We start from the raw sequence: 16,006 nt of genomic DNA, 5'->3' as shown, positions 1-16,006 counted from the left end.
GGGAGTTCCACTTTGTTCTTTATTAAGTCTTAAGATATATAGTATACAGGTTCACACGGTGCACACGCGTCAGGCGCCACATGATTTCGTCGTCAATCTCCCACTTCACACACTCTCTTGTCTTGTTTCGTTCTAATCTCCTGTCGTATTTATTGGTTGAATTTCCTAAGCTTCTCTAATTTCTTCATTTCCTTAACGCACCAGCCATTCTACTTCCATCACCGCCATTCCCACTACCTTAGCTTCTCATGCACGTATCTATATATAACCCGCTCCTACTTTAACCACATTATTCCATCTCTTTCTCTCATCTCTTCTACCTACCAAACTAGCATGGTGCAGATACACGAAGAAGAAATGGACGTAGAGGGCGTGGACTACGAAGAGCTGAAGAAGCGCATGTGGAAGGACCGCATGCTGCTCCAGAAGCTGAAGGAAAAGCGTCCTAAGCACGATGACCAAGAAGAAGCCTCCAGGAGGAAGAAGATGGGGCGTGCTCAGGACTCCATCCTCAAGTACATGGTCAAGATCATGCAAGTCTGCAACGGTCAGGGCTTCGTCTACGGCATCGTCACTGAGAAGGGAAAGCCCATCACTGGCTCCTCTGAGAGCCTCCGCGAATGGTGGAAGGACCAAGTTAAGTTTGATCAGAGCGCTCCCCTCGCCATCTCCAAGTACCTTCCATATCACGAAAATGGTGACTTGGATGCAAGTTCCTCCATGCATCTCTTGAATGAACTCCAGGATACTACCCTGGGTTCTCTCCTCTCCGCGTTGATGCAGCACTGTGTGCCACCGCAGAGAAGGTACCCTCTTGACAGAGGGCTGGCTCCTCCGTGGTGGCCCAAAGGCAACGAGCTATGGTGGGGTGAGCAGGGCCTGATGGCCCAGGAACAAGGCCCGCCCCCTTATAGGAAGCCCCATGACCTCAAGAAGGCATGGAAGGTTTCCGTCTTGGCTGCCGTCATCAAGCACATGTCTCCTGATCTCGATAAGCTTAGAAGCTTGGTGGCTCACTCCAAGACCCTGCAAGCCAAGATGACTGCCAAAGACACTGCCACGTGGTCCAAGGTTGTCAACCACCAACAATCCCTCACACAAATCACTCCACCATCCCCATCATCCATATCCATGGTAGAAGCTGAAAGCTCCAAGAGGAAGAGTAGTGTGTTTGATTTCGATGATGATGGTGCTGATATTGACGATAACAATAGTAAGCAGATGTATGCATGTCAAAACGCTGAGTGTCCGCAGAGTGAGTTGTGCATGGGGTTCCCGGACAAGAACTCAAGGATGAACCATGAGTCCCTATGTGCCTACCGCACGGAACAGCCCCATGTTCTTGATGATGACACCAAATTATTGGATGATTTGATGAACATGGACCTAGCATGGTACCATGATGATAATAATCATTTTGGGAACGAAGATCTTGTTGCTTATGAGTTGGCTGAGATTGCAGCGGGTACCACCATACCACAAGACTATGGACTCTTCGGTTTGAATGGTGGCATTCACGAAGATCTTGGATTGAATGCATCATCAGAACTCCACTTGGAAGCAGGAGGAGATAACAAGAATATTATAACATGCTTGAAGCCTTGAACTTAATTTAAATCCACCACCTTAACAGATCACACAAGAGCTCGAATCAACCTCAGTCTGGGACTTATGGCGTATCCACTAATTATAAGTGTACTGTATATTCTTATCGATCTAGTAATTAATATAATCGGAAGAAAGTATAAAAAAGTTATCTGGTTTGTTTGCATAACATGATTGTATTGCTTTGTTGTTCTGCTCTACTGTTATATATAAACACATTGGAGAAAGAGAGAAGTAATGAATTAAAGAATAATTTTGAAATGAAATATCGTTGTTCTATAGTTCCTAAGAAAATATACAAGTTTGATATTAGATTGAATTAATCATAGAAACTATGTCTTTGAGGTATTACGTCTTCGAATTCAAGTCTTGGGTGAGCGTAGGAGTAACCCTTCCTGAACCTGTTGTTTCTATTTCTAACTTCCACATCCACAGAGAAGATAGCACAAACAGGCCTGTGGTCAGAGAACCTTGACTCTCCTCGTATATATGATAGTTGTTCAATGCCTTTACCACGCCATAGTATTCTATCACACCTGAAAATTATTCAACATAAGGGGTAATTATTGGAATGGATTTCTTCATTCAATATCAATATTTATAGTAGTACCATGCTGGAGTTCTGCGTTTTTTCTTGGATTTGACCGTCTCTCCGGCATAGGAATCTGAATTTTGAGAATACTTGTAAGTTGGTGCAAATACGATCCTTCCCTCTTGGAATCCATTGAACACCCTTCCTGCCTCTCTTTCCATGTTCAACTGAGGAAAACATGTATACAAGTCAGTACAATCAAAAGTAATAATAATGTTATGCGAGGACTAGGAAGCATATATACTATACTCACTTGATCTTTCTCTAACAATGTGTCCCAGTCATTATCCTCCAAGAGGGTCCTTGTTTCCTCATAACTCAAAGACACCCGATAATTCAAATCACCTAGCCATATTATTCGTCTGCAGAAGATGCAGATATTAAACAGGAGAATTTACAACTAAAAAATTAGTATAGTAATAGAAATACTACTTACTCATGGTCAACAATCTTTTCAGGGGCTTTAGCACAAGGGTTCTTGCAAATCCTAGGGAACTGTATGCCTTTGAGGATCTCAGCTACATCGGCATTTCTCTTTATCTCATCACCTTCTTTCTCCCCAGAAGCCAAGTGACTACAGATGAAACAAAAGCTTGTTTGGTGTATTGTCATGCTCATTGATATACACCCCTGCAAACCAATTATCATTTCACATGTACTACTATTATTTATTTATTAGTCTTGGAAAACTCAATATGATTAATTATGATTATGAATTTGCATACATGTGTACCTTGTTACCTAGGCAACCCATGATTCCTCTTCCAATAGTATCTATTCTAAGATGGCCAATATGAGGTACCAACTCCTTTTTAGTCCATACAGTGAGAAAAATGCCAACCATTTGCTTACTTGATATAAGGGAGTACTTGTTTTGGGAAGTCATTGGTATCTCTGCAATGGAGAGCAACTCTTCCATGCTAGTCTCACCATGAATCTCATTATCTATCTTACTAACAGGGTCACTAAACTTTCTCCCCCTCCTTCTGTCTCTGCTGATTGGAGATTCCACTGGACAATTACATGCCTTAAGGAGGCAGCTACCCTCTGCCCTGAAGCTCTTACTCACAACTTTCAGTGACGACTTCTGAAAAAAGTTCAGACTTGTAGGCCCCTTCAACTCCCTCGAGTTCTTCAGGTTCGAATCATACGAATCATTGTGCTCGTTTCTTGGCCTGTTTAGTGCCTGACTTATCAATGTTAACCACTTTGCTGCAGGTTCATTGTCTTCAATTACCAATACATTCCCAGCGCTAAGAGGAACTATTTCTTGAAATCTTAATCAAACACAGACACAATCATATATGTCAGCGAACTCAATTCAAAGTTTTACTTATTAGCTTCTTGCCTTGCCACCAAGCATGATGCAATTGTAAACTCACCCCAATACATATACATCTGCAGAGCCCTCCACCAGCAAGAAATCTTGAAGGTTCAGATCATAGTTTGGGGACTTTCCTCCTACATTCCAAGTTGCAACAAATATCCTACATGCATTCCCAGTTATTATTAATTTATTATAAACAGATGTCTTACTAACACGAGCTTCTAATCTCACTACAATAGGCGAAGAAAAATACCAAACCTAAAACTTTGTCTTTCAGTTTCTGGACCCATAGGTCGTTCAAAAGTAGACAAATTTAGGCCTTCGATTCCTGGGCTAGTCTCCCTTTCTGTCAGCACATATAAGTAACTAAAGTTATGCTTTATTCCCATTATCTTGACTAGTTATAATTGCAATGAGTGTACTCCTTAAAAGATTTTTTTGATCAAATTCATCTTCTAAATATTTTAAGTTAGTCGCATTAGTTCCTCTCTCATTTCTGTTGTTCATGGTATCAAAGTTTGCTGATGTGACATCTTAAGTGACACCATAATAGACATTTGACAATCCTAATTAGGTGCTAACATGATAAATTTATGAAATTAGATCAAATCAATTCTAATTTGAGGAATTTCAATGTCTCAAAATCTTGCTCAATTTGGGATTAATTTGATTTAATTGCATAAATTTAGCATGTTAATCGTCAATTAGGACAGCTATGAGTATACTATGATCAATATAGTGTCACTTAACGTGCTACATAATAAACTTTGATTTAATCAACAACGAAAATGACAAAAGGATTAATGTGACTAACTGAAAATCTCATAAAAATGAATTTGGTTAAAAAAAAATTTTGAAAATCAATTTGAAGAACAAATAATCTGAGAGATAAATTTGACTATTTACTCTTTATTAGCTATTGTGGTCGAAAATAAATACCTAAACAACAAATAAAAGATTTTCTTTTCCCCTTGATCACAAAATATTCTTCCTAATAGCCAAGATTTTTTTTTTGTTAGGTAAGCTACAAATATCTTGCCAAGTACTTGGGACTATATACGAGTTGGATGACCCAGAACGTAGCATTGTCCCAAAAGTTTCTCAATGTAAATTCAAGCCATAAAATTTGAATATATAAAAAGAGTTTCAGGAAATGTAAAAAAAAATTTTGTGCTACAAATTAATTGCATGCAACATTAATATATATGCATACCTGAGAAGCTTTTTCTCATGAAGGGAGATACTTCCATGAAAGATTTTCTTCCGAATTCAATCTTCTTCTCCAAATCTTTGGACACGAAAAGAACATTCATCAAAGAAAAATTAAAGCAACGATGACAAAAAAGAGAAAAGAAAAGTGAAAAAGAAATTACCGAGAGTAACTCCTTGATCTCCTTCCTCATGTGGCTTGGTGAAAGCATCATCGTCTGAGCCTCTCCCAGTTCTCTTTGAACCGAAAATCTTGGGAAAGAGAGACTTGAACCAAAGAAAAAAATAAAATAAAAATGAAGATAAGAAATTATAAGAAATGAAGGAAGGCATAATGCAGGAATATATGTAGAACGAACCCTCTTTTTCTTGTCATTCTTGTTGGTAGTAACATCGGGAGAAGAGGCTGCAGAGATTTGCCTGATAGGGCTGATGGAAGGATCGCTGGCTTTGGTCATTTTAGAATTATTATCATTTGATATGGTACAAGTAGAATTGGAACAAGCAGCGTAAAAATACGACATTCACTGGCTACTTCGTGTTTTGGAATATGCATGCATTATATTATTATATATGATGTTGAGTCCTCCACCCTGCTAACATGCACCAGATTGATTGCTATGTAACTAACTCATCATCTACGAGCCTCCTGCAACAACTTTCACTCTCGTATTTTTGCATGATGAGATCATGCGTATGTATGTGTTTAGGATGTTGCTGTTTTCTGTTTTCAAATGGCTCAGATTTTGGCTGCACAACTTTCGGACAACTTAACGATGAGGCCTCATACCCATAACAGGTTATGCTCTTCCCTGATGAGGCCATAAACAACTCACAAATATACCAAATATTGCATATGTTTCCATTTTCCACACCCAAATATTGTTATTTACTTGTTTCTATTATAGAATGGGGGTATATACTGAATTCTTTGTTTTAATAATAATAATAATAATGACTCAATTAATTACAAATCATTACATAATTATTAGTATATCTCTATTATTGCTCTTTTTCTATTTTTTTATTTTATTTTTCTCTGAACTTATGGAATGGAATTAGAACATTTGATGGAAAATCAATTCTCTGATTAATTTTTTCTCAAATAAAAAACATGCTAGAAAAGATATTATGCAATAAAAATTCACACATGACAACATCAATTGAAACAAACATCTAGAAGATACACTCCGCATTATAATTTAATGCCAGACTAAGTATTGCATTATTGCAAGATGAAATTCAAATCACAAAATGTCTAAGTAAACTCTTCCAAAATATTTAATGGTTAGTTTGAATTGACTTTTGGAAAAGTAATTATAATTTTTTTAAAAAACATTTTTTAATAAATAAAAATTATTTTATATTTGATTAAGTTTTTAAAAAGAGTTTTCAAGTATTAAAAACGTATTTTGTTTTTACTTTTTTTTAATAAAATATTATTAGCTTTTAGAAAAAGTAAATAATTTTTTTTTATAAAAATACTTTCTTTTAAAGACGTATCCAAATTCCAAATAGATAAGAAGTTGATGCAAATCAATCTACTAAAATCTTAAGAAAAGAATGTAGTTAATCCGTTACAAACCTGAGTTCCATATTTAAAGGTGTTGTTACCTTTCAAAACCTAATTAAATACTTTTTATTTCTTCATTTGTTGTCCACTTCTAGAATTTTGCTTTTTCAAGGAAAAATGAAAAAAGAAAGTGTTCGCGTAGCAAATTAATTACAAATTTTTTCAATCATGCTCGTTATTATTGGTACTCTAATCAACATGAAATAAATGATAAAAGCGAATAAATGAATAAAGCAATTAAAAAGAGAATTATTATTATTGTCCTAATCTAAAGATAATTATGTAATTTTTTTTATATAACTCCACCAAATTTTAATCATTTTTGTTAATTCAAATTCAAATAAATATTTAAAAGTGAACATACAGAGAGTAAAAAAGTATACATTCAGTCCCTTTTCTTTTCTGTAAATGAAGTCAGAAATATATATTAAGCTCAATAATAATACAACTAAGGAATTCCTGTAACCTGTTTGTTGTTTTCTTCAAACAGTAAATCGATTAGAAGACAAGAACAAGACGAAGGCCGAACAATCCAACGGGAGAATGCAATTTGACCACTTGATGATAAGTGGCAACAAATGCAAAATCACTCTCTCAAGTTATAACTGACACAAGACATACCGCTCTAAGAAATATTTTGCCTAGTTTGACAATGTTTTCAATAAAAAACCTTAGATTCAAAATCTTAAACATGGCAACTGAGTCACTTCCAGGCAGACACATTCAAATTCTATTGCTATATTACCAACATCCAGTTGTCCACTATCTCTCTCTCACTCTCCAACCAGAGTCATTTTAGAGTTAAGACTGCACTACTGCAGTGCAGAAAAGTGTTCAGCTTCCAAGTTTCAGTTTCACAGATTTTAAATTATCAAGGGGTTCATCAATTTCTTCCTATAATTTTCCAGTTCTTCTAATGGTCTGCCATAAGATGATTAATTGTGTAGAACGCCACTGTTAGAAATTAAAATATGAAGCCACCCACCAAAAGTTAACATACAAAACTATACCTGCAAATATATATATGAGCACACTCATTATCAGTGACTGTATGGAATACGAGATATTTTACTGGAGAAATTCGCATGAGACTACACACCAGAACTTTCAAGTGATGAACGATCAATGTGACATTTCATCAAACTGCTGTCTGTAATCAGCTAACCCCTGTAGACACAAACAGCAGCATACAACAGGGCTATTAGCATATCAGTTCAAAAGAGATTGATATAGCAAGTGAATCAGGACATTCTGACACCATAAAATAAGAAAAAGAACTCAAAAGTAGTCAAAGAAAAAGAGATTGAGATAGCAAGAATATCTCTCATCTATACCATCACTTATGTAAAGACAGAACAAATAAAAAACTATCGTTGGTCATTCCTTTGACAATAATGGCACACAAGCACATTGAAAACCATGTAAAGCAGCTTTTTTGGTTTTCTAGAAGACTATAGTAAAACTAGAAATGAAGTCAATCGATGGAAGAAATTGAGGGATCTGACAAAACGAAGACATAAGACCTGATAGCATATATCATATAGATATCATAGTAAATAAGTAAATAACAATTTAATTATTAGGGTAAGTGATCATACCTGAGTATATGCATAAACACCAACTTCTGTAGTCCCCACAGGACTGCCTCTACTGATAAACTTTCCCTCTTTGTATATGTAAAGCAATGGTACCCCAGTTGATAGTTCTAAATTCATGACCTGTTTAGCCATGAAGAAGTGAAGATGAAATTAATCCTATATTATTTCAAACAAAGAAATTAGTATTACAGAAATAAGATAGTTGCAAATTGCGGTATGATACCTCTTGAGAGGTTAATTTTTCAAGGTACATTATAATAGACCTCAACGAGTTTCCATGAGCAGCAACCATCACATGCCTTCCAGATTTTAGTTGGGGTTCAATCTACAATGCATGGTTCTGAATATCAGCAGCTCTCATGGAAAATTAAAATGTTTTAGTTCCCAGAAACATATCAAAGTCATAGAAACCAATATTAAACTTTGACACGACGGAAGAAATTGACACCCTTACAAAATCTTTAAAATAGGCAACAGCTCTCTCTGAACACATTTCCAAGCTCTCACCCTTTGGAGGAGGAATATCAAAACTGCGACGCCACTCGTGCACTTTCTCCTTCCCATATCTTTCGGCAGTTTCCTGCTTGTTAAGGCCCTGTAACTCCCCATACCTATAGAAGTAGCATAAGGAATGACACATCCATCCTCTTAGTATGTATGGAAACAAGCAATAAACAATGGAAAAGATTAATAACTGCAATTCTGCATACATTCTTTCATTCAACTGCCAAGCTGTTATAACTGGAATAGACTGCTTTGTAGTTTTTTCACTGTAAATTCGAGTCCAAGCAGTTGCCTGTTCACTCTCATTATGGATGATTATTGGAACCTGAAGAGTAAACATTTGATTTGATTAAGAAATCCAGGTTCCAAATTCCAATAGTATTTTAAGAAGAATAATAAGTAATTTATGTTAACACCTTCTTCTGGTGGTGCTGAGTCATTGAAAGCATGGCGGTCATCTTGGCTCGAATCAAGACAGAAGTGAAAATAATATCTATGGGTATATAGCTGATCCTCTTACCAGCTTCAATAGCTTCCTCCACACCTTTCCTTGTTAAAGGCACATCACAGCACCCAGTGAACAAGTTCTTTTCGTTCCACAAGGATTCACCATGACGAATCAATATCAAAGTACTCTCACTCTCACCTATCCCACACAATCAAAATCAAATGATACATATTACGAAGCAATGCATTATACCTCTGTTGCATGATATAAAAAAAATCAAGAATTCAAAAATGCTTACTAGGTGATTCGTGACGGTGAGAACTGATAATAGCATCAGAGATGAATGCGGCGGGGTCGTCAGAAAAGGATGATGATCCGCGAACCTTGTGGCCGTGCCATGAAAGAGAGGAGGAGGGAAATCGGAGAGAGGAAGACGCGAACTTTCTAGAAGAGGGAATGCAGCAGGAACCTTGAAGCCCCCAAGGGTGGTTTAGAAAAGTAGCGGCCATGAATCTTGGGATCGTTAAATTCAAATCAATTTAAGCATGTTAATTACTGTTAAACTATACATCGTAAATCCACAACAATAAATGTAGAGAAAGAGAAATCAAGATACTGACAAGGATGGGGCCGAAGATCGGACGCAAGTTCCGATTTGGAGAAGAGCAATGCTGAAAAGTAAAAACAGACTATTTCATTCAACTAATTTATTCGGAGACTATAAAACATTAAAAATTAATCATCAACTCAACTCAGTTTTAATATATTTATATATAAATTTTAATTATTTTTTATTATGTATAGTTTGCATTTTGGTGTCACTTTTACGTCATTTTACAAATGGGTAAAATATGATGTGAACAAAAAGTTTATACCAAATAAAAATAAGGATAAAAAACGTATTTAAGTCAAGAAAAGGATGTTATTATACTAATAAGCTAAATAAAAATCTGATTCATCAATCAACTAAAACATATTTTAATGTAATTTGAAGCAATTTGTTTCGAATTCCAATCCTACATAATTCGAAACAATATAGTTTGAATTATGCCCAAACTTTGTGTACAGGTAATTCGAAGCTACTTGGTTCGAATTACAAAAGTATAATTCAAAAAAGTTTCGTTCGAATTACTAGTAATACATGATGTCTAAGGAGTTTAAATGAGTCTGTTTCGATTTACTAGAAATTAAGTTCTATCTATAAATAAAATTTGGACTATTAAATTTAATACAAAATCAACCTATATAAATATTAATAAAAAATTTGTAATAAAAAAGAGTATTTAACTTATCAATTTTTATATGTTATTTTTAAGTTAATAAATAAATAAATATTAATTTTTATTATAATAATAAAAAATTATAGCATTCTAAAATAAGATACTAAAAAAAATATTATATAATATAAAAAATATACTAAAAAAAGTATAAAACAAGATTATAACATTAATTTTAGTATAAAATTATCAAATATAAATTAATTTTAACTCCTATTAGTATATTGAATTAAAAATAACATATAAAAATGTACTTATATTTATTAAATTTTAATAACATATAAAAATTTAACGACTTTTTAAATACTCTTTTTATAATAGGAGTACATTTTTATATACTTTAAATACTTTATAAAAACAAAATTTAAATACTTTATAAAAAAATATTTAATAAAGTGTTGTGTATGTTTATCATACAAAAATAAAGTGTTGTGTCAATATAATAACATTATAACATTTTAAATTATTTTTTTCTAGAATTTTATATTAAAAACAGCATATGAAAAAGCATTATTGGTATTCTAAAGTTAACTTAATTAAAAAAAGATAGAATGTACATAATTAGGCTAATTTTTTTTAATATTGATCAAAGATGTATATTACACTAAGTTATTTAGTTTCAGGTAAATTTTACTCTACTATAATTTTTTTTTTTACTTTTCAAAAAACACAAATCTAAAAAATTTTATAAATCAATTTAAAAAAAAAACATCATTGATGTTTTCATTAAAAATTTAATTGTATTCGTTTTCATCTAATAACATATAAATCATTTTAGAATTGTATATTTTAAATTATATATTAACTGTTATATAACAAGACAATTTATATTTTGAAGTGCTTCGCACATAAGTCGTCATAAGATATTAAACTTTTAAAATTAACCTAAATCATCTTAGAGTGCAATAATTTACACCTTTTACACCTAAAACATATTGAAGTAAGACAATTTATATCTAAAAGCTAAATTTTAATAGTCTAAAATGATTTATGTACAACTTCAAAATATATTATAGAGTATGACAATTTACGTTAATAACGATAACAAATTTTCTAATAATTTAATAATTATTTTCTTCCATCCTTATAATAAATTAGAGTTAGAATCCAAAAATAAACATACAACGTTAAAAAAATAGTTTTATTTAAATAAGAATTTAATAACTCATAACATATATTTTTAATAACCAATATATTAATTAAAATTTGACATATAAATTGTAAAAAATAAAAGATATATAAAAATAATTACAAAAAATGAAACAAAACAGGCTATATAAACTTAAACAATAATAATCTAACCACGTATAGCAACAGAAATGACTACAAAATAATTTAAAAAATAACTACAAAGAAGAAAAAATTATCTTTTTCAACAAAATATAATAAGTTTAACTATTTTAGAAAAATAACATTAGATGAATATTTTTTAAAATGTATGAATTTATCTTCTTACATATCTTATTATTATTATTATTATTATTATTATTATTATTATTTGTTGGACAAAATATAATTCTTATAAAAAAATATATATAATATTTATATTATTTTAATTAAATTAGATTATTTGACAGTTTGGTTATTTATTTAATTTTTGAAATTGACCTCAAGTAAGAAGTGCGGGAACAATTACGGGTGCAATTTAAATTTTTCGCAAGTATTATACAAAGGATAACTGTCAGCTGATAGAAGGTTAGTCTATAAATAGAGTTTTAGGTACACATTGTAAGGAGTTCAGTTTTTTTGAAAAACACTTAGAAACCGAAAACGCTCTAAGTCCCTTGGCATCAAAAAGTAAAATTGGGAATCTTAAGTAATTCCTCTGAACTCAAACACTTGTAATTTGTTTTCTTTCAGTTTCTATTAATAAAATTTCTCTACTTTTACTTGTTCTTCCCTTTTTACGTTTATGTTTCTTTCCTCATCTTCTCTTTAATTTCTTGTTTGTTTAATTTTTGCAATTTACTTTGCCTCCGACACATCGCATTTCTTTGTTTATTTGTTACTTTCAATCCTTTTTAATTCTTATTGACGATACAATTGCGACATTGAGATACTCACATTTTCTTTTAAACATTAACAAAATTTGAGTAAAATAAATTGGCACGTTGACAAGAGAATTTTTATACCAATTTGGAATTTAGATAAAATAAAATTTCTTCTGTTGTAAGTATAGTCCGAACCGGCAATGGATCCTCTTAATCAAATGTTAATTCAAAAGATAGTCACAATCAAAACACAGTAACCGGGAGTTTTAAGTCCCGGGTCATCTTCCCTAGGAGTTGCAATTAAAGTGTCAATTATTGGCTATGAGGAAATGGGGGTTGGATGATAGCAATTGGCAAGAAATTAAAAGGCAAGAAGGTAACTTAACATACAAGAAATTAAATGAAGGCAAGTAAAGGTAATGAAAATAGAATTTAAATACTAAAAGAGCTCTTGGTAAGGATTGGGTAATTAGGGCTTGCTATCCTAGTAGTGGACCACAAACATGGTAATTGTGTGTGAATTAATTCCAATTAGTCAACCCTACATCGAGGATAAATCAAAAGGACATAATTAACCTTAATCCACAAGTTCTAGCCAACTCACTAATTAACTTAGTGAAAGGCAAGCATTAGTAGAAACCAAGTTAATTAACAACCCTCACACAATGTGGAATGGACATCCACCACTCAAGTTCACCTAAACCACTCAATTTCTCAACCAAGAGTGATAAAAATATGTAGAAACCCAACCAAATATTTTGTCAAACACTTGGTGGGTATGAAAAGAAAGCATGGTAAATGACAAGGAATAATAAATGCTACAACTATCAAGTAAGGAAAATAAAAATAGCAACTCAATAGAGCAATAAAAGAGGCATGAAACATAAAATTGCATTAAATGTAAATTAAAGTAATAAGAGTTTGCATAAACATAAAAGATAACTAAAATGGGAAATTAACAAGATAAATGATGAGCGGATATTTTATACGCTTTTTGGGGGTAATTTCATGTAGATTTTAGCATATTTTAGTTAGTTTTTAGTAGAATATTATTAGTTTTTAGGAAAAAATCATATTTCTGGACTTTACTATGAGTTTGTGTGTTTTTCTGTGATTTTAGGTATTTTCTGGCTGAATTGAGGGAGCTGAACAAAAATCTGAGTTAGGCTGAAAAAGGACTGCTGATGTTATTGGATTCTGATCTCCTTGCACTCGGAATGGATTTTTTGGAGTTACAGGAGTCCAATTGATGCGCTCTTAACGGCGTTGGAAACTAGACATCCAGGGCTTTCCAGCAATATATAATAGTCCATACTTTGCGCGAAAATAGATGACGTAACTTGGCATTGAACACCAAGTACATGCTGCTGTCTGGAGTTAAACGCTAGAAACACGTCATGATCCGGAGTTGAACGCCCAAAACACGTTATAACTTGGAGTTCAACTCCAAGAAAAGCCTCAGCACGTGGATAGCTTTAGTCTCAGCCCCAGCACACACCAAGTGGGCCCCAGAAGTGGATTTCTGCACCAATTATCTTAGTTTACTCGTATTCTGTAAACCTAGGTTACTAGTTTACTATTTAAACAACTTTTAGAGACTTATCTTGGACCTCATGACATTTTTAGATCTGAAAATTGTACCTTTTGGCAGCATGAGTCTCTAAACTCCATTGTTGGGGGTGAGGAGCTCTGTAGCGTCTCAATGAATTAATGCAATTGTTTCTATTTCATTCAACGTGTGTGTGTTCCTATCTAAGATGTTCATTCGCGCTTAAACATGAAGAAGGTGATGATCCGTGACACTCATGTGAAGGAGGTGATGATCTGTGACACTCATCACCTTCCTCAATCCATGAACGTGTGCCTGACAACCACCTCCGTTTTACATCAGATTGAATGAGCTTCTCTTAGATTCTTTAATCAGAATCTTCGTGGTATAAGCTAGAATTGATGGAGGCCATTCTTGAGGATCCGGAAAGTCTAAACCTTGTCTGTGGTATTCCGAGTAGGATTCAAGAATTGAATGGCTGTGACGAGCTTCAAACTCGTGATTGCTGGGCGTGATGACAAACGCAAAAGGATCAATGGATCCTATTCCAACATGATCGAGAACCGACAGCTGATTAGCCGTGCTGTGACAGAGCATCTGGAACGTTTTCACTGAGAGGATGGGAAGTAGCCACTGACAATGGTGACACCCTACATACAGCTTGCCATGGATGGAACTTTACAAGCAATTGAGTTGTTGAATATTACATTACAGGAATTCAGAAGACAAAACATCTCCAAAACACCAACATATTATTCAGAGGACAAAGCATCTCCAAAACTCCAACAGATTCTCCATTAATAAAGTAACAATTTCTTATTCCAAATACTTTGACTTCTTACAATTAAATCCAATTAATCTTATTGACATCCTTACTAAGATTAATAAAATAAACATAGTCTGCTTCAAACCAATAATCTTCGTGGGATCGACCCTTACTCACGTAAGGTATTACTTGGACGACCCAGTGCACTTGCTGGTTAGTTGTGCGGATTGCAAAAAGTGTTATTGCAATTTCGTGCACCAAGTTTTTGGCGCCGTTGTCGGGGATTGTTCGAGTTTGAACAACTAAAGGTTTATTTTGTTGCTTAGATTAGGAAGAATTTATCCTCTTTTTTGTTACTAGAATTGCATCTTTTATTATCCCTTTTTAAATTTTTTTTTTCAAAAATATTATTTTTCTTTATCAATTTTTAATTTTCTTCGTGAGTTTAGTGTCCTGTTCAAAGTTTGGTGTTAATTGCATGTTTTATATTTTTCTTTAAATTTTCGAACTTGTGTTCTTTGTTCTTCATTGATCTTCAAGTTGTTCTTGTTTATCTTGCTTGTTTGATCTTGAGTTTTTTTTCTTGTTTTGTGTCCTTTCTTGTTTTTCTTGTACTTTTTCAAAACATTAACTTTCAAAAATTTTATACTTTTATCCATAAAATCAATACTGAAGTTACTGCCCAATTGGCTGGAGCTTTAGTAGTTGTTCTTGATAATTGGGTATCTTCTTTGGAATCTTTTTCAAAAATAATTTTTCCTTGATTGAATCTTGTGCCAAACTCTAAGTTTGGTGTTTCCTTGTTAATTTTTCTTTAATTTTCGAAAATCTATCTTGGTTTTCTAAAAAATTTTAAGTTTGGTGTTCTTTCTTTTGTTCTTGGTGTTCTTGTGAATCTTCAAGGTGTTCTTGAGTCTTTTTGGCGTTTTAATCTTAAAATTTTTCAGTTTGGTGTTCCTTGGTGTTTTCCCTCCAAAAATTTTCGAAAATAAGGAGCATTGGATCTAAAAATTTTAAGTCTTGTGTCTTTTGTGTGTTTTTCTCTTTCATCAAAAAAATTCAAAATTCAAAAAAAATATCTTTTCTAACTAATTTTGAACTACATTTTCGAAAATTTTATATAAAAATTCAGATTTCAATTTCAAAATATTTTCAATTTCTTTTATTTATTTCGTTTTTATTTTATTTTATAAAATAAATTTTTATAAAATAAATAATATCAACATACATATCATCTCCCTTGTTCCATCATGGAATTAAGTGGAAATGAACAGTCCAGGAGGACTCTGGGGTCATATGCTAACCCCACTACTGCTTCATATGGGAGTAGTATCTGTATACCCTCCATTGGAGTTAGTAGCTTTGAGTTGAACCCTCAGCTCATTATCATGGTGCAGCAAAACTACCAGTATTCCGGTCTTCCACAGGAAGAACCTACAGAGTTTCTGGCACAATTTTTACAAATTGCTGACACAGTACATGATAAAGAAGTGGATCAGGATGTCTACAGATTATTACTGTTTCCATTTGCTGTAAAAGATCAAGCTAAGAGGTGGTTAAATAACCA

General features: G+C 33.2%; 3 protein-coding genes across 3 annotated transcripts; 1 reads left to right on the top strand and 2 right to left on the bottom strand.

Moving 5' to 3' along the window:
* The first annotated feature begins 212 nt into the window (after positions 1–212).
* LOC107480450 (putative ETHYLENE INSENSITIVE 3-like 4 protein) lies at positions 213–1,742 on the top strand. The gene has a single exon (XM_016100594.3). The coding sequence runs from the start codon at positions 334–336 to the stop codon at positions 1,603–1,605; it is 1,272 nt and encodes a 423-aa protein (XP_015956080.1). The 5' UTR covers positions 213–333; the 3' UTR covers positions 1,606–1,742.
* A 182-nt stretch (positions 1,743–1,924) lies between these two features.
* Positions 1,925–11,629, bottom strand: LOC107480461 (type I inositol polyphosphate 5-phosphatase 5; the record flags this gene model as incomplete). The annotated part of the gene is made up of 11 exons (XM_021138901.2): positions 1,925–2,141; positions 2,216–2,364; positions 2,451–2,559; positions 2,634–2,827; positions 2,931–3,474; positions 3,580–3,684; positions 3,783–3,870; positions 4,738–4,812; positions 4,898–5,000; positions 5,093–5,181; positions 11,590–11,629. Coding segments are annotated over 11 exons (1,713 nt in total), but the record flags the coding sequence as incomplete, so codon positions are not given.
* On the bottom strand, positions 7,014–9,564 carry LOC107480460 (2,3-bisphosphoglycerate-dependent phosphoglycerate mutase 1-like). Its single transcript, XM_016100602.3, has 9 exons — positions 9,477–9,564; positions 9,155–9,369; positions 8,825–9,054; positions 8,615–8,733; positions 8,359–8,515; positions 8,128–8,229; positions 7,905–8,024; positions 7,406–7,473; positions 7,014–7,316 (listed from the first exon to the last, which is right to left on the bottom strand). Exons 2-8 carry the CDS (start codon positions 9,363–9,365, stop codon positions 7,429–7,431), a joined length of 984 nt encoding a protein of 327 aa, XP_015956088.1. The 5' UTR covers positions 9,366–9,369; positions 9,477–9,564; the 3' UTR covers positions 7,014–7,316; positions 7,406–7,428.
* Positions 11,630–16,006: the final 4,377 nt, after the last annotated feature.

The sequence above is a fragment of the Arachis duranensis genome, chromosome 3, assembly GCF_000817695.3.
Source record: "Arachis duranensis cultivar V14167 chromosome 3, aradu.V14167.gnm2.J7QH, whole genome shotgun sequence".
In the NCBI taxonomy this organism is placed as follows: Eukaryota; Viridiplantae; Streptophyta; class Magnoliopsida; order Fabales; family Fabaceae; genus Arachis; species Arachis duranensis.
Note: the sequence above shows the minus strand (reverse complement) of the source record. Positions and strands in the feature narration are given on the sequence as shown.